Below are 21219 nucleotides of genomic sequence, written 5' to 3'. Positions count from 1 at the left end.
GATACTGTAGGAGAAACTGATGTGACTTAAGGTTGACAAATCCCCTGAATCTGACAGCCTGTATCTTATGGTTTTAAAAAAAGGTGGCTGCATTGGTTTTGATCTTCCAGAATTCCCTAGAACATAGAACAGTCCACAGAGATCAGAAGGTAGCAAGTGTAATCCCAATATTCTAGAAAGGAGGGAGGTTAAAAAAAAAACTGGGAACTATAGGACAATTAGCCTGATGACAATAGTACGGAAAATGCTAGAATCTATTATTCAAGATGCGATGACAGAGCAGTTAGAAAATCATGATTAGGCAGAGTCGATACAGATTTATGAAAGGGAAATCATGTTTGACAAATCTGTTAAGAATTCCTTAAGGTTGTAACCAGCAGGGTAGATAAGGGGGAACCAGTGATTGTGGTGTATTTGGATTTTCAAAAATAAGATAATGCACGAGATTATCACATAAAGTTAGGGTTCATGGGATTGGGGGCAATACATTAGCATGGATTGAGGACTGATTAATGGACAAAAAACAAAGTAAGAATTAACTGGTAATTCCTGAGTTGGCAAGCTGTAGCTAGCGGTATACCACATGAAGCAGTGTTTGGGCCTCAGCTATTTACAATTTATATAAATGACTTAGATGAGGGTATGGAGAGTAATGTATCCACATTTCCTGTCAATACAAAGTTAGAGGCAAAGAAGGTGCAAAGAGATATGGGTAGGTTGAATGAGTGGGAAAGAGCATAGCAGACAGAATATAACGTGGAAAAGTGTGAACTTATCCATTTTTGGGAGGAAAATAGAAAACAGGATTTTTAAAACAGAATCTTAGAGGTCTACAGAAAAAGGCCCTTCAGCCCATCGAGTATGCACCAGTCAAACAAATACCTAATTATTCTAATCCCATTTTCCAGCACTAGGCCCATAGTCTTGTATGCCATGGCATCACAAGTGCACATCCAAATACTTCTTAAATGTTATGAGGGTTTCTGCTTCTACCACCCTTTCAGGCAGTGAGTTCCAGATTCCCACCACCCTCTGGGTGAAAAATTCTTCCTCACATCCCCTCTAAACCTCTTTCCCCTTACCTTAAATCTATGCCCCCTGGTTATTGATCCCTCCAATAAGGGGAAAATTTCCTTCTTGTCTACCCTATTTATTGCCCCTCATAATTTTATACACCCCAATCATGTTCCCCCTCAATCTCCTCTGCTCCAGGGAAAATAACCCCAGTCTATCCAAACTCTCCTCATAACTAAAACTCTCCAGCCCAGGCAACATCCTGGTAAATCTCCTCTGCACTCTCTCTAGTGCAATCACATCCGTCCTATAATGCAGATTCCAGAACTGCACACAATACTCTAGCTGTGGCCTAACCAGTGTTTTATACAGTTCCAGCATAACCTCCCTGCTCTTATATTCTATGCCTCGGCTTATAAAGACAAGTATCCCATATGCCTCCTTAACCACCTTATTTACCTGTCCCACTACCTCAAGGGACCAGTGGACATGCACACCAAGGTCCCTCTGATCCTTGGTACTTCCCAGGGTCCTACCATTCATTGTGTATTCCCGTGCTTTGTCTGTCCTGCCCAAGTGTATCACCTCACACTTATCCAGATTAAATTCCATTTACTACTGATCAGCCCATATGACCAGCCCGTCTACATCCTCCTGAAATCTAAGGCTATCCTCACTGTTTAGCATCCCACCAACTTTCGTGTCATCCACGAACTTGCTGATCAACCCTCCTACATTCAAGTTTAAATCGTTTATAAATACCACAAACAGCAAAGGACCCAACACCGATCCCTGTAGAACCCCACTGGACTCAGACATCCCTCGATCATCACCCTCTGCTTCCTGCTACTCAGCCAATTCTGGATCCAATTTGCCAAATTGCCTTGGATCCCATGGGCTCTTACCTTAGTTATCAGTCTCTCATGCGGGACCTTATCAAAAGCCTTGCTGAAGTCCAAGTAGACTACGTCAAATGCATTGCCCTCACCAACACACCTGGTCGCCCCTTCGAAAAATTCAAACAAATTGGTCTGACATGACCTCCCCTTAATCATGCTGACTGTCCTTGACTAATCCCTGTCTCTCCAAGTGTAGATTAATTCTGTCCCTCAGAATTGCTTCTAATACTTTCCCCACCACTGAGGTTAGACTGACTAGCCTGTAGTTCCTGGTTTATCCCTTCCTCCCTCATTGAATAACAGTACCACGTTGGCTGTCCTCCAGTCCTCTGGCACCTCTCCTGTGGCCAGAGAGGTATTGAAAATTATTGCCAGTGCCCCTGCTATCTCCTCCCTTATCTCACTCAACAGCCTGGGATACATTTCATCCAGGCCTGGAGATTTATCTACTTTTAAGCCTGCCAGACCGCTTAGAACCTTTTCCCTTTCTATGCTAATTTCTTTAATTATATCACAGTCCTTCTGCCTGATTTCCATACCCATGTCGTTCCTCTCACTTGTGAACACCGACACAAAGTATTCATTTAGAACCCTACCTACATCTTCCTGCTTCACACACAAATTACCACTATGGTCCTTAATGGGCCCTACTCTTTCCCTAGTTATCCTCTTACTCTTAATGTACTTTTAAAATAACTTTGGATTTTCCTTTATTTTACCTGCCAATGTTCATTCGTGCCCCCTTTTTGCTCTCCTAATTTCCTTTTTAAGTTCCCCCCCTACATATTCTATACTCCTGTGGGGCTTCTGCTGTTTTGAGCCCTCGGTATCTGCCATAAGCCTCCCTTTTTCTCTTAATCCAACCATGTATATCCCTCGACATCCAAGGTTCCCTGGATCTGTTGGTCCCACCTTTTGTCTCTACTGGAATATGTTGGCCCTGTACTCTCCCTATTTCCTTCTTGAATGAGTCCCACTGCTCTGATGCAGATTTACCTAAAAGTAGCTGCTCCCAGTCCATTCTGGCCAAATTATATCTGATCATATTAAAATCGGCGTTGCCCCAATTTAGAACTCTGATTTCTGGCCCATCCTTGTCCTTTTCCATCACAACCTTGAATCTAATGGAGTTATGATCACTATTTGCAAAATGCTCCCTCACTGATACCTCTTCCACTTGCCCGGCTTCATTCCCTAAAATTAAGTCCAGGGCCGTCCCCTGGCGGAGAGAGATGAATGGAGAGAGATTTGGAAATATTAGAGTTCAGAGGCACCTGGGTGTCCTTATACACAAATCACAGAAAGTTCACATGCAGATACTGCAAGCAGTTAGGAAAGCAAATGGTGTTAGCCTTTAATACAAAGGGATTAAAGTACAAGAGTGAAGGAGAGTCACTGAAATTGTATTGGGCCTTGGTAAGACCACTCCTGGAGTTATTTGTACACATTTGGTTTCTTTACCTAAGGAATGATATAATGGCCTTGTCGGAAGTGTCATGCAAGTTAATGAAACTGGTTCCTGGGGATTGTTCTCCGAGGAGAGATAGAGTAGACTGGAACTAGATTCCCTGGAATTCAGAAGAATGCGAGGTGATCTCATTGAAATATATAAAATTCTTAAAGGGACTTAACAGCGTAGATGCTGGAAGGATATTTCCTTTGGCTAGGGAATCTCGAACTCAGAGGTCACGGTCTCAGAATAAAGGCACCCCACTTAGAACTGAGGTGAAGAGAAATTTCTTCAAAGAGTTATGAATCTTTAGAAATTTCTGCCTGAGAGGGCAGTGACTACTCAGTTGTTGAATAATTTAAAGACAGAGATCAATAGATTTTTGGATACTAAGGAGATTAAGGAATATCGAAGGTAGAAGATCAGTGGAGCAGACTCGAAACAATGGCCTACTCTTGCTTCTATTTCTTATGGTTCTTAGTGGAGTTTCCTAAGAGTCAGTACTAGGACTACTGCTTTTCTTGATATATATTAATGACATAGACTTGGCTGTACAGGGCACAATTTCAGAATTTGCAGATGACACTAAACTTGAAATATTATGAACTATGAGGAAGGTGGTGATAAACTTCAAGACATAGCCAGGCTGGTAGAATAAGTGGACATGTGGCAGATGAAATTTAATGCATAGGAATGTGAAGTGATGCATTTTGGTAGGAAAAACAAGGAGAGGCAATGTAAAATAAAGGATAGAATTCTAAAGGTGCAGGTTGCAGACAGATCTGGGGGATTCATGCACAAATTGTTGGAGATGGCAGAACAGGTTGAGAAAGCAGCTCATAATGCATTTAGGATCCTGGGCTTTATGCATAGTACATAAGCAAGGAAGTTATGGCGAACCTTTACATAGTGGTTTGGCTTCAGCTGAAGTATTATTTTGAATTCTGGGCATCACGCTTTAGGAAAGATGTGAAGGCATTAGATAGGGTGCAGAAAAGATTTACAAGAATGGTCCCAGGGATGAGAGACTTCAATTACTGGTTAGATTGGAAAAGCTGGGGTGGGTCTCATTAGAGAACATTGAGAAGAAATTTGATAGAGATTTTCACAATCATGAGGAGTGTCAACAGAACAGATAGAAATTGTTCCCACTGGCAGAAGGGTCAGAAACCAGATGACACCCATTTAAGGTGATTGGCAAAAGAACCAGTGGCGACTTTCGGAAAAGCTTTTGTATGTGGTGAGTGGTTGCAATCTACAATACACTTCTTGAGGGAGATTCAATTAGGGCTTTCAAGAGGGGATTGGATAAGCACTTGAAGTGAAAAAATTTGCAAGGTTTATAGGGAAAGGGCGGAACTACTGTACAATATTACTCTTGCAGGGAACCAGCATGGACTTGGTGGGCTGAATGGCCTCCTTCTGTGTAGTAACCATTCAATGATTCTATATTTCTATGAGTCCAGATCAACAAGTGTCAAGAAATTTATAAAGTAGAAAAAATCTGTTTGATCTGCACATTTTGAGAACCTGATTAGGTAATTTAAATAATCCAACTGGAAGCTTAAAAAGGCTGTACCATAAGACAAAGGATAAGGGAACCTTCAATTATCTGCAAGTTCCAAATGTTCAACAGAAAAGTCTGCTTCTGATTAAGACTTGTGAAACATTTACATTGCAAGGTAGCTATAACTCACTAATATGTGTTCGGCCTCTTTGAGCTGTTTCTGTAACTGCTGGATGTCACCATCTCTTTTTTCCACCTCTTTCTCCAGAAGGTGCATTTCCTCTTGGATTTTGCCTTGTTCCAACGCTACTCTTACTATTTCTTGGAATTCTCCATCCTTCTGAATCAACAGAGTCAGGATCTGAAAAATAAATACTATAGTTTAAGAAGCTGATTGAACTATTAAATACAATTTACAGACATTATTCAGTTACTTGAACTAATTAGTTCTTAAAAGCTGGTAGTAGAATCCTGTTCCAGGATCCTTTATTCATAATTTCCATTGAGTTCAGGTGGGCTGTTTTTTAATATCATAAGATCATAAGAAATAGGAGCAGGAGCACGATTGGCCATTCAGTCCATTGAACCCGTTCTGCCATTCAATAAGATCATGGCTGATCTGATTGTGGCTTCAACACTTTCCTGCCTGCTCCCCATAACCCTCGACTCCCTTGCAGCTCAAAAATCTGTCTAACCCAGTCTTGAGTATATTCAATAGCCAAGCCTTCACTACTCTCTGTGGGAGAGAATTCCAAAGACTAATAGCCCTCAGAGAAGAAATTCCTCCTCATCTCCATTTTAAATGGGAGATCCCTTATTTTTAAACTGTGTCCCCTAGTTCTAGATTCCCCCATGAGGGGAAGCATGTACTCATCAGGTGTCATAACCGTCTATAGCTTGAAACAACTATAATGGGGAAATATTGGAAGCAATTATACTGGATAACGCAATTAAGCTTACATTTTTAGACTGAGCAATGCCCACTGTTCCTGCGATATTTCTACATTTGTCAGTCAATCTGGATGAGTTTTCTTTTAACTAAATCTGATCAAATTCAGCTGAATAATTCTAAAAAGATCCGAAAACCTTCAGAGACAAGGACTTCTTAGAAATCATACAAGACTTAATGCATTGCCTGAGGTAGGCATCTTTCATTCCTCACCTGATTTTCCTCTCCTGGTTGTGCAATTTTCTGGTTTCTGGACAATGCAAGCAGTTCGATCAGCTCCCTATAGATGGAAAGTAGTATTATTAGAAAGGAAGTAAACGTATGACCCCCAATTTGAGAGAATAAAAACTTCACTGGCCTGTTTGTACAAATTTGCATTACTTAATGCAGTATTTTTTTTTGTTTTCACCAAGGTGAACGATGTCAATGTTGGGAAAAAGAAAGCTTTTTACAACTAACGACAACATGAAGTATTTCCAGGTTAAGTACAGCATAGCCAGAAGGAAAGAAAATGTCCCTCTACTCTGAATCAACAATATACCTTAACTACAACCTTAAAAGAGCACCTTCTATTGCACCACTAGTACATTTCCCAGGCTAGCCAACATTGTGGACTGGCTCAATGACTGATACGTTTGTACAACTTTTATCAAATCATGGGTACTTTAGTGACGTATTCTCACACCCAGGAATAACCGAATTGAGATACTGAAAACTTACTTCATATGAAATGTTTACCACTGGCAGAAACAGAAGACATTCATCCCTCCAGATGTTGCAAGATTTGAACCCATGTGCAAGCATCATGCTAATCCATTATATCACCTAGTTCCCCTGTTAGTCCGATTATTGATGCGACAAAATAAGTCCTCCAGTGCCTAAATGTGTAATAGCCAGTCAGTATCTTGCCCAAGCATCTATTCTTCACTTCACTTTGATTGAGATTATTCAATAAATCAATCATATCTTCATATTGGAAGAGAGAGTCCATTAGGACTCTCTGAACAATTATCAAGGAAGGAGAAGAATCATTACGCAGTGAAGCCCAGTTTACCTTCTCCAATTCTTGAACCCGGAGGAGATGAGGCTGACTATAGCATCACATCACTGCAGCAACTAAAATTTACTGACTGACCAGGCATCAAATCTAAACATTCCGAGTCAATATGCTGATTATAAATAACACTGGAAGATGCTTTGTAGGCCATAAAGCCCCACAAATCCACAGATTTGATATGATAAGATCATGGCTGAATTTTTACATTCCTCAACCACCCACCCCCCCAGGTGGTATTACTGAAGGAGCCCCCATCCACATAAACACTAATTATGTGTAATGACCCATCGTGTGGCAACTTAAAGGCCTTCTGAAAATCCAAACGCATGGCATTCACTGGCTCTTCCACATCTACCCTCCCAATTATGCCCTCAAAAAAATCGATTTGTCAAGCAGGATTTCCTCTTCATAAATCTATGTTGACACTGCCCAATCACAGCGAATTTCCAAGTTCCCTGTTATCATGTCCTTAAGAATACATTCCAGCATTTTGACAATTACTGATGTTAGGCTAACTGCCGTTTGGTTCCGTTTTCTCTCTCCCTCCCATCTTTGAACAATGGAATTACAATTACTACCTTCCAATCCATGGGGGCCGTTTTAGAATATAGGGAATTCTGAAAGATCAAAAACAATGCATCCACCATCTCTGCAGCCATCTCTTTGAAAAGCCGAGGATGTAGGCCACCAGGGGGTTTGTTGGCTTTTAGTTCCATTAATTCCTCTGGATCTTTTCTCTACTAATATTCATTATTTTAAGTTCCTCACTCTCACTTGGATGCTTGGTTCCTCACATTTTCCCAAATGTTCTTTGTGTCTTCTGCTATTAAGCCAGACAAAATATTTGTTTAACGTCTCTGCCATTTGTTTTCATATTTCTTGCTAGTTTGCTCTTATATCCTATTTCCTCTCACTTTATCACTTTCATAGTCATCCTTTGCTGATTTTTAAAATCCTCCCAATCTTCAAGCTTACTACTCTTTTGGAAATATTGTTAGCCGTTTCTTTTAATCAACTGCATTTGCTGGACTGTCAGATGTACTTTTTTTCTGGTAAAAAAGTCACTTAGAATTTCTGTGCATCATATGGTCAAAATGTCACCCACATCAGATGCACAGCCAAAATTAGAAGAGAAAGCAAGTGAGTCTGGAAGGCATAGAAATTATAGGCCAGTTAACGCACAAGGGAGTTTGGCAAGGTTGGATAGTATTTATTTTAATGCAAGGAGTCTGACAAATAAGGCAGATGAGTTGGAGGCACAAATTAACACATGGAAGTATGAAGTCATTGCTGTCACAGAGACATGGTTGCGTGAGGGGCAGGATTGGCAGCTCAATATTCCAGGATATAGGGTCTTCAGGCAACACAGGAAAGGAGGTAAAAGAGAAAGGGGTATCGCAATATTGTTCAAGGAATCAATCACAGCAGTAAGGAGAGATGACATCATAGAAGGCTCCTCAAATGAAGCCATATGGGTAGAATTTAAAAACAAAAAAGGAGCAATCACATTGCTGGTAGTGCACTATAGGCCCCCAAACAGTCAGAGAGAAATAGAAGAGCAGATATGTAGGCAAATTTCAGAGAAGTGTAAAAATAATAGGGTAGTATTCAATAACAGGGTAGATTTCAACTTCCCAAAATTAACTGGGTTAGTCACAGTGTGATAGGTTTAGAGGGAGCAGAATTCTTAAAATGCATCCAGGAGAGTGTTTTAAGCCAGTACGTAGAAGGTCCTACAAGAGAAGGTCCTGGACTAAATTTTAAGGAATGAAGCCGGGCAAGTGGTAGAGGTATCAGTGGGGGTGCATTTTGCAGATAGTGATCATAACTCCATTAGATTCAAGGTTGTTATGGAAAAGGACAAGGATGGGCCAGAAATCAGAGTTCTAAATTGAGGGAATGCCAATTTTAATATGATCAGATATAATTTGGCCAGAATGGACTGGGAGCAGCTACTTTTAGGTAAATCTGCATCAGAGCAGTGGGACTCATTCAAGAAGGAAATAGGGAGAGTACAGGGCCAACATATTCCAGTAAAGACAAAGGGTGGGACCAACAAATCCAGGGAACCTTGGATGTCGAGGGATATACAGGGTTGGATAAAGAGAAAAGGGGAGGCTTATGGCAGATACCGAGGGCTCAAAACAGCCGAAGCCCTACAGTATAGAATGTGTAGGGGGGGAACTTAAAAAGGAAATTAGGAGAGCAAAAAGGGGGCATGAAAGAACATTGGCAGGTAAAATAAAGGAAAATCCAAAGTCATTTTACAAGTACATTAAGAGTAAGAGGATAACTAGGGAAAGAGTAGGGCCAATTAAGGACCATAGTGGTAATTTGTGTGTGGAGCAGGAAGACGTAGGTAGAGTTCTAAATAAATACTTTATGTTAGTGTTCACAAGTGAGAGGGACGATGGGAGAACAGAAATCAGACAGAAGGACTGTGATATAATTAAAGAAATTAGCATAGAAAGGGAGGAGGTTCTAAGCGGTCTGGCAGGCTTAAAAGTAGATAAATCTCCAGGCCTGGGTGAAATGTATCCCAGGCTGTTGAGTGAGGCAAGGGAGGAGATAGCAGGGGCGCTGGCAATAATTTTCAATACCTCTCTGGCCACAGGAGAGGTGCCAGAGGACTGGAGAACAGCCAATGTGGTACTGTTATTCAATGAGGGAGGAAGGAACAAACCAGGGAACTACAGGCCAGTCAGTCTAACCTCGGTGGTGGGGAAAGTATTAGAAGCAATTCTGAGGGACAGAATTAATCTACACTTGGAGAGACAGGGATTAGTCAAGGACAGTCAGCATGGTTTTGTTAAGGGGAGGTCATGTCTGACCAAATTGATTGAATTTTTCGAACAGGTGACCAGGTGTGTTGGTGAGGGCAATGCATTTGACGTAGTCTACTTGGGCTTCAGCAAGGCTTTTGATAAGGTCCTGCATGGTAGACTCATAACGAAGGTAAGAGCCCATGGGATCCAAGGCAATTTGGCAAAGTGGATCCAGAATTGGCCGAGTGGCAGGAAGCAGAGGGTGATGATCAAGGGGTGATTTTGTGACTGGATGCCTGTGTCCAGTGGGGTTCCACAGGGATCGGTGTTGGGTCCCTTGATGTTTGTGTTATTTATAAACGATTTAGACTTGAATGTAGGAGGGTTGATTAGTAAGTTTGCGGATGGCACGAAAATTGGTGGGGTGGTAAATAGTGAGGAGGATAGCCTTAGATTACAGGAAGATATAGACGGGCTGGTCAGATGGGCTAATCAGTGGCAAATGGAATTTCATAGAATCACAGCGCAGAAGAGGCCCTTCGACCCATCGAGTCCGCACCGACACGTGAGAAACACCTGACCTACCTAATCCCATTTACCAGCACTTGGCCCATAGCCTTGAATGTTATGATGTGCCAAGTGCTCATCCAGGTACTTTTTAAAGGATGTGAGGCAACCCGCCTCCACCACCCTCCCAGGCAGCACATTTAATCCGGATAAGTGTGAGGTGATACACTTGGGCAGGACAAACAAGGCACTGGAATACACGATGAATAGCAGGACCCTGGGAAGTACCGAGGATCAGAGGGACCTTGGTATGCATGTCCACTGGTCCCTTAAGGTAGCAGGACAGGTAGATAAGGTGGTTAAGAAGGCATATGGGATACTTGCCTTTATTAGCCGAGGCACAGAATATAAGAGAAGGGAGGTTATGCTGGAACTGTATAAAACCCTGCTTGGCCACAGCTAGAGTATTGCATGCAGTTGTGGAATCCGCATTATAGGAAGGATGTGATTGCACTAGAGAGAGTGTAGAGGATATTTACCAGGATGTTGCCTGGGCTGGAGTTTTAGTTATGAGGAGAGATTGGATAGACTGGGGTTATTTTCCCTGGAGCAGAGGAGATTGAGGGGGAACATGATTGAGGTGTATAAAATTATGAGGGGCATAGATAATGTAGACAGGAAGGAACTTTTCCCCTTGTTGGAGGGATCAATAACCAGGGGGCATAGATTTAAGGTAAGGGGCAGGAAGTTTAGAGGGGATATGAGGAAGAATTTTTTCACCCAGAGGGTAGTGGGAATCTGGAACTCACTGCCCGAAAGGGTGGTAGAGGCAGAAACCCTCATAACAGTTAACTAGTATTTGGATGTGCACTTGCGATGCCATAGTGTACAAGGCCAAGGGCCTAGTGATGGAAAATGGGATTAGAATAGTTAGGTACTTGTTTGACTGGCACAGACTTGATGGGCTGAAGGGCCTTTTTCTGTGCTGTAGACCTCTATGACTATCACACAGATCATTATTAGTACGTGTTTGAGAGTGACGCAACCTAATGACAGTTGACGCAATCCAAAGATTTTCGTATACCATAGGATCAAACAGGAAGCGGTAAGGTATGTAAAAAGCATAGAAATAGAGCCACTGAAAAACATTTTGGTCCTCCTCCAACCAAGAAAATGATTCAGGAATTGGAGAAGCAAGAGGAAGAACTTGTGAAAATAGAATGGAGCAAGCACACTTTTTGTGGGCATGTTGCAAAATGGCTGGAGCTGGAAGGAGGTGAAAAATTGGATAATAGACCACAGGCAAAATGGAATTTCTGTATCTACCAAAATGATCATATGTGACGCAAGAAGAGTAGTGGTAGCAAGTGGCATTACTGAAGGAGGCCACTTGGCCCATGGTGCCTGTGCTGGCTTTTTGAAAGAGTTATCCAATTAGTCCCACTCTCCATCTCGTTCCCTACAGCCATGCAAATTGTGACAGTCCTGATACTTTCTGGCAATCAGCAGCAAGGGCACTGGCTGCAGCAGCCATCCTAACTGTTGTTAGATGAAGAAACAACGAAGAAAAGGGACAAAAAATTTAAACCAAATTAGTCTGATAAAAAAGTGGGGATGGGTGGGGGAGGTGGTAGCCAGAAAATGTTAGGAAACACTAACCCTATTAGCAGCCCCTACTGACAAGTAAGAATGTTGAGTGAGATACTGTAAATTACAAGCTGTAATTCTAAGCGTAGTGAGGCACCTCAGAGTGCCTTTCTGCTGTATTGAAAGAAACTGATCTCATATGCTCTTCATGTAAAGTCAACTTTGAACTGTCATGTAATGTACTTTAATAAATTTTATGAATAAAGTATTTTTGGGGAAAAATTATCGAATAAGATAGACCAAGTTTTATTTTTCCACCCACCAGCCCACCCCTCCACAACCCCAAAAGACAAATAGCCTTTTGAAACTAGGTTCACAATGAATGCTCAGTTAGATCAGGTATGGAGAGAGCACCAATACCCAAGATAAAACATTACTTTTGTGGGGAAATACACAACAAACATCTCAGTGTGGTCATGAATACAAGCACTTCAGCCTTTGTTTATCACAGGCAATGCCCAACTCTGGGGAGAATAGACCAGCCTCGCATTAGGTGTATATTCGAAACAGACTGAGCTATTTTTTAAAAATACCTGCAGAACAGAGAAAGGAAAATCTTTTTTTTAAAACTAGCAATGTTCATCTCTCTTTACAAAGAAACAGCGAGCAGAGATGAAAAAATACGGTTCTTGGTTTTAAGAAAAGCAGCAAAGAGTGGCAACAAGGACTCAAGTGCATATCTTGACTATTTACTAGGTTTCAGCTAATTCAGGAATGGCACTGGCACTATTCTGTGCCCAAGTCATCTGCTCTTTTAGACAAGTATTTACAAGACACTTGATCAAGTTGTCAAAATTGTAAGGGCTTAAGTAAAAATGTAATTGCTCCTCTATGTTTGCATGGAATGTGAAAAATATCAGAACACATAAAAAAATTAACAGCTTTTCAAATCACTGTGAGATCATTAAAAAGAAAACTTTACCTAACATTGTCTGTATCTATTTTATTTAGAATAGGGTTTGTATTTCAATTGCGTTTTCCTCAACTTTCACAGTAACTTCAGCAGAGGCATGTTGGACGTTATAGTTACAAATCAAAAGAACCCCTACAGAAACAAAGATTTATAATTTAAATTACTTATTGGGGATGTTGGTATCATGGAGAAGGCTGGCATTTATAGTCCCTAATTGCCCTGAGAATTGCCTTCTTGATCGGCTAGTAATTTGACACAACTTGAGTGGCTTACTCACCTGCTTCTGAGGGCAGCTAAGAGTCAACTACATCAGTATGGGACTGGAGTCAGAGTGGACTAGGACAGCAGGTTTCCTTCATTAAAGGACATTATTAAACTACGTTAGTTGGATTTTTACAATAATCCGGCAGGTTCATGGTCGTTTTTACTGATACCAAGATTTTATTTATTTTAAACGGAATCCAGAATATTAAACTAGCGTGTTGGGATTTGAACTCATTCTCTGGATTAGATTTTCAGTCCTTTTCATTACTAATCCAGTAAAATACACAGTATTGTACCCCAGGTAAACCCTCTAGAACTTTCTATTCTACGTTTTGATACTAAAGCTATTACTTGTCATTCCAGCTACCTACCCTTACCTCTTCAAAGCTTAAACTTCCCTAATCCTAGTCCTCAGCAGGCTTCCCCAATTCTTTCAAATCCAAATCCAAATTCTTGCCCTCGCCTCTCCTCACCTCCCCCAGCGACCTCCTCTCAGCCTAATGTCCCCACAGATCCTTTCCTTCCCTCCCCATCATCTGTTTGCTCGAGTTCCCTCCCAAATCTCTTTACCGCTTCCCAATATTTGTTGGGAATATCTGACACACTTTACAACCCCCACCAACTATATTTTCCAGCCATTCACAGGCCGCTGGGTGTTAAGAGCCAAGAGTAGGGGAAACCCTTAAAACAAAAGACACAGACGCGGGGAAGCGATCCCGCCATTAAATCCGCTCCTCATGGGGAGTGGCCTCTTACCTGCACAATACTTCCAGATCATCCAGCACCGCCAGCAGCTTCTCCTTGGTGCTTCTCTCTGAGGCCGCCATTATCGCCGGCCGAGTGCCGCATCTGCGCATGCGCGGCCCCGGTTGGAGCGTGAGCTGCAACTACAGCAACTGGAAATATGTACTACACTCCAACTAGGACAGCATGTCACTCTAAACCCCTGTTAGGAATATCATGAACTTAGTCTGCAGTATATAAATAGCGTAATTCACAGTTTGTATTTGTATGAATGCACTTCGATACAAAATCTTGTCTGGTGCTGCCTGATTTTTGCTTCCTCTCCAACATTTTATGTTTCTATTTCAGACTTTACACGACCTGTTTTTACCTCTGTGCACACTTCCATTCAATATCCCCATTAAAAATTCCTAATCCAACACCTCTCCTCTGTTGCCCAGTTGGGTAGGACTGCCTTTGTCCGGTTCCATTCTTTTCTGTCCAGTGATGGCCAGAGAATCACCAGTATAGCTCCCCTTTTTTCCTGTTCCCACACCATTACCTCTGAATCCTCAAAGATCTATCCTTCTATTTCTCACCAAATGCTATTCCTTGGTGACATCAGCTGAAAACACGTCAGGTTCCACATGTACACAGACAACTTCCACCTACATCCATTTCACCACCACCTCTCTTGACTTGTCCACTGTTTCTGATATGTCATGCTGCTTGTCTGACATCAAGTGAGCAGAAATTTCCTTCAACCAAATATTGCGATTGAAGTTATTGTCTTCCATCCCTGCTGTGAACTCCGTTCCCTAGCCCTCTGTCTAGTAATTGTCTGCGACTGAATCAAGTCTATTCACAACTTTGAACCCGCAATTTAGGTTCTCCATTGCCAAGACTGCCTACTTCCATCTGCATAACAAATCATCTCTGCACCTCCCTCAGCTCTTCTGCTAACAAAACATTCATACCTTTGTTATCATTAGTCTTGACTATTCTAATGCATTCCTGACTGGCCTCCCATCTCCCACCCGATATAAAGGTGTGCTTAGTCAAAACTCTGCTGCCCACACCCTAACTTGCAGCAAGTCCCATTCAACTATCACCTCTGTGTTTGCTGACCTATATTGGCTCTGAGTGTGACAACTTCTCTATTTTAAAATTCTCATCCTTGTTTTCAAACTGCTCCATGGCTTTGCACATTCAAATCTCTATAACCTCCTCTAGCTCTACAATCCTCTAGCTCTACACTCCTCCAATTCTGGCCTCTTGCACATACTTGATTTCAATCACTCCAATTTTGGTGCCTTCTTCTGCCTGGGCTGTAGTCTCTGAAATACTCTTCCTAAACCTCACCACTTCTTTCTCCTCCTTTAATATGCCCCTTAAAACCTAACTCTTTAACCAAGCTTTTGATCAGCTGTCCTAATATGTCTCAATACCACATTTTATCTGCTAATGATCGTGTGAAGTATCTTGGAATGTTTTTCTACATTAAAGGTACTGTACAAATGAAATTTGTTTAAATCATGCCCATTAGATTCATAACAAAAGTATAAAAATAAGGAAAGAGAGCATGTTTTGAAAATGGGATGAGACCTGCTTGTGCACACCCTGGCCCTGTTACTCCTTGCCCTTTAACCCCACTTTTCACCTGAAGACTGCATATGACTTTTTGCCATGCCATAGGAGAGCAACTCATTATAAACAATAATTATCATCATTGTCCTCAATATACTGAAGTTCAACACCATAGCTGTCACTGCATTTTCTCTTTCGAGTTGATGTATTGCTGCCCGCATATTCACTGCTATTGCAAATTGATATATGGAAATTTTGTTAAAGCTCTGCTCCTGATTTAGGTCTTTGATGGAGATAATCTGGGTTTGGTTATCCCATTCCTCTTGTATTATTGCCCTATTTCCAATGCTCTAATCTCGTGAGGCTCCATTAGAGGAGCAGAACTTCGCAATTTTTAAAATTCTTTTATGGGATGTGGATGACACTTTTGCGGCCAGCATTTGCTGTCCAACCATAATTGCCTGTGCGAAGGTGGTGATGAGTTGTCTTCTTGAACCACTGCAGTTCATCTGGTGCAGGTATACCCACACTGCTTTAGGGAGAGAGTTAAGTGGAGATCCATTTAAAAAATGAAGGAACGGCGATATAGTTCCAAGTCAGAATGGTGTGTGACTTGAAGGTGAACTTGCAGGTGGTGGTGTTCCCATGCATCTGCAGACCTTGTCCTTCCGGGTGATAGAGGTCACAGGTTTGGAAGGTGCTTGGTGAGTTGCTGCAGTGAATTTTGTGATATGTACACACTGTTGCCGCTGTGAATCTGTGGTGGAGGGGGTGCTGATCAAGTGAGCTGCTTTGTTCTGGATGGTATTGAGCTTCTGAGTGTGGTTAGATCTGCAGTCATTCAGTCAAATGGGCAGAATTCCATCACACTCCTGACTTGTGCTTTGTATGTAGTGAACAGACTTTGGGGAGTCAGAGGTAAGTTACTCACTGCAGAATTCCCAGCTTCTGACCTACCCTTAGAGCTATAGTATTTATATGGTTGGTCCAGTTCAGTTTCTGGTCAATGGTAACTCCCAGAATGTTGATAGTGGAGGATTCAGCGATGATAATGCTATTGAATGTCAAGGGGCGATGGTTAGATTCTGGAGATGGTCATTGCCTGGCACTTGTGCGATGCAACTGTTACTTGCCACTTATCAGCTGAAGCCAGTTGTGAATGGTGTTGAATGTTGTGCAATTATCAGCGAACATTCCCAAATCTGATCTTATGATGGAAGGAAAGGTCATTGATGAAGCAACTGAAGATGGTTGGGCCTAGGACACTACCCTGAGAAACTCCTGCAGCAATGTCCCGTGGCTGAGATGATTTGCCTCCAACAACATCTCGTTTTGTGCTAGATATGACTCCAACCAGTGGAGACTTTTCCTCCTGATTCCCATTGACTTCAGTTTCACTAGGGCTCCTTGATGCCAACTCGGTCAAATCCTGCCTTGATGTCAAAGGCAGTCACTCTCACCTCACTTCATGAGTTCAGCTTTTTTGTCCATGTTTGGACCAAGGCTGTAATGAGGTCAGAAGTCAAGTGATCCTGACAGAACCCAAACTGAGCATCAGCGAGCAGGTCATTCTTGCATTAGTGCTCGATTGCAATGTCGATGACACCTTTCGTCATTTTGCTAAGTAGGGCGCTTATTGGCTGGACTGGATTTGTCCTGGTCTTTGTAGGCAGGATATATTGTGGGTAAATTAATAAAAAAATGATTCCTTGTCCATTAATTTTCATATTTTGACCACCCCTAAAAGTAATTATTCCTTTGCTAATCCAAATATTTTGTCCAGTGGACAAGTGGAATTGTCCAGGAACCTTTTATCATGCATTTCCATAGAAAATAGATAAGTCTGTTGAACACATTCAGGCAGGCCAAAGTGCAATAAATGTGCTGAAAGGAGCACAGAGCACTTTGGTTATGATTTAAGGATTGACAGTGATCAAATTTCAGTTGATATTTCAGTGAGGAGAAACCATAAAGATGGAGTATCCTGTCATGTGAATTACAGTGAATTGTATTATGATAGTAAAGTCAATGCCTAAGGAGACTTGGCTGAACAAAAATGTTTTCACTAATCTATCAAACTGAAAAATGTAATTTTATTCCCATAAAGTTATTGTGCTACTAATTTTTTTTTGGATGTCTTTCAATAATTATTCCACAAGAAGCCAATCACCCAAGTGGAACTGCATACTGCTAACTGTAGAAGATTGGTCAAGTCAGCAATTACATACAGATGAATTCTATAGAGTGAAGTACCAGAATCTAGAACCAAGTATTAGTTTTATGTCATGGCAGGATTTCCAAAGATCTCTGATAGCAGATATATCAGTTCAATTGTGCATATAAATATTGAAGATTGTTACCTAGATGTCAGTTTGGTTCAGTTGATGTTACTCTTTCCTCTGAATCAGACAACAGTGGACTTGAGCTTGTACCCTAAATACTGAGAACGTGCTGAGTTGTTATGGGTGCTGTGTTTCAGAAAGGTCCTGCCGATTCAGGTGGGTGTAAGAGATCCCAATGGTATTATTAAAAGAAGAGCAGAGAATTCTCCCTTACTCAATGCCACTAAAAAAGAAAATAATTGGCTGTTCATCTTGTTTGCTGTTTGAGGAATCATACTGTGTGAAATTGGCTTCTGTATTTGCTGGCATCACCATAGTGATAACACTTAAAAGATAATTAATTGAAAGTGAAGTGTTTTGGGATATCCTGAAGACATTATAAAATGCCCTGCAAGTTTTTTCTTAAATGTAAACAATATATTTATTCATGAAAAAATGTTTGGTGTACCCTTTTGTTGGAGAAAAAGGCCATCATCAACTCATGCTGTTTTCTTTTTGTATTGTCTGACAGAAAGCCAGTTCCAATCCTTGCGAAATACACCATCTGTACACACAATGACTTTAGTGCAACCATAATTTTAACAAAGGAGAGTGGGACTATCAGAGTTGCTTTTGCAGAGCACCAGCATGGAAACAACGGCTTGAACGGCCTCTGTGCTGCAAATATTCTATAAAAACCTTATATTACTACCCTGTTTCTCCTTGGTGTCAATGTGTGATACCTGAACGTTTGAACCTATCCTCATGCTTCACATACCGAGTGGCAGGAGTGTGTGACGTGGTTGGCTGGCGTGTTCACATAGATCCCTCTTGGGACTGAGATAAACCATCCTGGGAGAATAATATGTATTTCATTTTTATGTCCCCTACTATTGTGAACTGATTCCTCGTGGCTTCCGATCTGTGGGAAACCACAAAAGGGAAAACAAGTAAAACTTAGAAATGAAGGATCTGAGTAAAACTTGTCCGAACTGGTCTTGTATAGCTTAAAATGGAACTCCAGTATTATGGTTCCAGTGTTACTGATTTTTACTGGGATTTGAAAATTTTGAACTGTTTTTTCCTTAAGTCATCAGTGAGGTCAAACCAGTGCCAACAGCTCATTGTCTACAACCCAATTCTAATTGTTTAGAAGCTAGAAGAGAAATCTGGAAGGGGTAAAAGGGAGGAAGAGGTTAGATAGTTTAATGAGCAGATTTCCTGAATCACTTCCAGTACGAGTGGCATGGTCTATTGTGCTGACATGTAATGTGGGTACAGATTAGGAAAAGGAGACTATCGTTATGAACCTGTGGCCAACATCCTATATGGCCTCCCAACACACAATTTGTAGAGCTTCCCCCTTGTAAGGTTAAGAGGGCTGTTCTCTATCTGTTGCTCTGTTATGTTTTCCTTTAAAAAGAATGTGAAAGATGAGGTAGCAGGCACCGGACAAGAAACCTGAAAATCACTTGTCTGAGTTCATGTGAGACTTATACGGGGTTGATTTTATATCATTCGGCTGTCCTCCTGCAAACATTGCAGGTATTTTGTACGTGTTCAAATTTTTAATCTGCAGACTGAACAATTATTAGGGACGGACCCTTTTTAAGTTGCTGCAAAAAATAGATTTAACCAGGTTCCAATTCCAGAGTGTTGGTGTTCATAGTTTTCAGGAGATTTTACCTACTTCGAGCTTTGAGGTAAGAACATAAGAAATAGGAGAAGTAGGCCATTCAGCCCTTTGAGCCCACTCCACCATTCAATGAGATTATGGCTGATCTTGACGTTAACACCATTTTCCTGCACTATCCCCATATCCCTTGATGTTTTTAATATCTAGAAATCTATCGATCTCAGTCTCGAACTTATTCAATGACCGAGCCTCCACAGCCCTCTGGGGCAGAGAATTCCAGAGATTCACCACCCTTTGAATGAAGGAATTCTTCTTCATCTCTGTCCTCAATGGCCTTCCCCTTATTCAGAGACTGTGTTCCCTAGGTCTAGACCTCCCCGACAGGGAAACATCCTTCCTGCATTTACCCTGTCGAGCCCTGTAAGAATTTTGTCTGTTTGAATGAGATCACCTCTCATCCTTCGAAACTCCAGAGAATAAAAGCCCCAAAATTTGGCAGACGGAGGTTAATGTAGGAAAGTGTGAGGTCATGCACTTTGGTGGGAAGAATCAAAAAGCAGGCTATTATTTAAATGGAGAGAGACCCCAAAAAAGTGCAGCATAGAGGGATCTGGGTGTTCTTGTGCATGAAACATAAAAACTTAGCACGAAGCTGCAGCTAGTAATTAAGAAAGCAAATGGAATTTTGGCCTGTATTGCTTGGGGGTTGGAGTTTAGAAATAGGGAAGGCTTGTTACAACTCTACAGGGTGTTGGTGCCTGAAGTACTGTGTACAATTTTGGTACCCGTATTTAAGAAAGGATATACTGGCATTGGAGGCAGATCAAAAGAGATTCACTAGGCTGATTCCTGGGATGAAGGGGTTGACTTATCAAGAACGGCTAAACAGTTAGGTTTATAAACATTAGAGTTTATGAAAATGAGAGGTGATCTTATTGAAACGTACAAGCTTCTGAGGGGGCTTGATAGGGTAGATGTTGAGAAGATGTTTCCACTAGTGGGAGAGTCTCGAACTAGGGGACATAGTTACAGAATAAGGGGACACTCATTTAAGAGTGAGATCGAAGGAATTTCTTCTCTCAGAGGATAATGAATTCCTGGAATTCTCTACCCCAGAGAGTTGTGGAGGCTAGATCACTGAAAGTATTTAAAGAGGAACTAGATAGATTTTTCAAATATTGGGGAGTTGAGGGCTATGAGGAGCTGACTCCTCGTTGAGGCCTGGGGCAAATCAGCCATGATCTTATTGAATGGCAGGGCAGGCTTGAGGGGCCAAATGGCCTACTCCTATTTCTTATGTTCTTCAGTCTATTTAATATTTCCTCATAGGACAAACCTTCCATCCCAGGAATTATTCTGGTGAACCTTCATGCACTCCCTCTATGGCAAGTATATCTTTCCTTAGTTAAGGAGACCAAAACTGCGCACATTACACCAGATGTGGTCTTACCAAGGCTCTATATAATTGCAGTAAGCCATCTTTACTCCTGTACTCAAATCCTCTTGTAATAAAGGCACAAATATTGTCTATCTCCACCTCTGCCTCAGCTTATCCTTTGTTGAAACCCTGATATAGATTCTTTTTCATCCCACCTTTGGCTTCCCTGGCTTCAGCTGTCTCTGGAATTCCAGCCCCTCAGATTTCTCCACCTCCTTTAAAACTCTTCTTAACCGATTCTTTGCCTGATCTTTTAGTTACCTCTCCAGCTATCGGTCCCTCATTCCGCTCTGTAAAACTCCTTGGGACGTTTTCCGATGTTAAAGACACTACACTGGATCCCCGGAAGATCGCAAAGAAGAAGCCTCGACCTTCTTTTGGCCACTTCTTAAAACTTATTTATTCTACCAGCCTTTTGGTCAGCTGCCTTGTGACCCTTGGTGTCAAATTTCGCTTTTTAACTCTCCTGTGGAACGACATAGAAAATGTTGTTAAGTCAAAAGCGCTATTTAGCTGCAAATCGTTGTGGAGGAGGTCGACAA

General features: G+C 41.5%; 1 protein-coding gene across 1 annotated transcript in view; it reads right to left on the bottom strand.

The window, feature by feature from the left end:
- med4 (mediator complex subunit 4) overlaps positions 1-13833 on the bottom strand; it is a 28869-nt gene extending 15036 nt beyond the window's left edge. Inside the window, exons 1-3 of the mRNA XM_078559462.1 lie at positions 13729-13833; positions 6033-6099; positions 5061-5231 (exon numbers count right to left, since the gene is read on the bottom strand). Coding sequence (XP_078415588.1) covers positions 5061-5231; positions 6033-6099; positions 13729-13829 — 339 coding nt within the window. The 5' untranslated portion in view covers positions 13830-13833. The remainder of the gene's footprint in view (positions 1-5060; positions 5232-6032; positions 6100-13728) is intronic.
- Positions 13834-21219: the final 7386 nt, after the last annotated feature.

The sequence above is a fragment of the Cetorhinus maximus genome, chromosome 16 (assembly GCF_964194155.1).
Source record: "Cetorhinus maximus chromosome 16, sCetMax3.hap1.1, whole genome shotgun sequence".
Taxonomy (NCBI): Eukaryota; Metazoa; Chordata; class Chondrichthyes; order Lamniformes; family Cetorhinidae; genus Cetorhinus; species Cetorhinus maximus.
The sequence above is the reverse complement of the archived record's forward strand: the minus strand, read 5'-3'. Positions and strand labels throughout refer to the sequence as shown.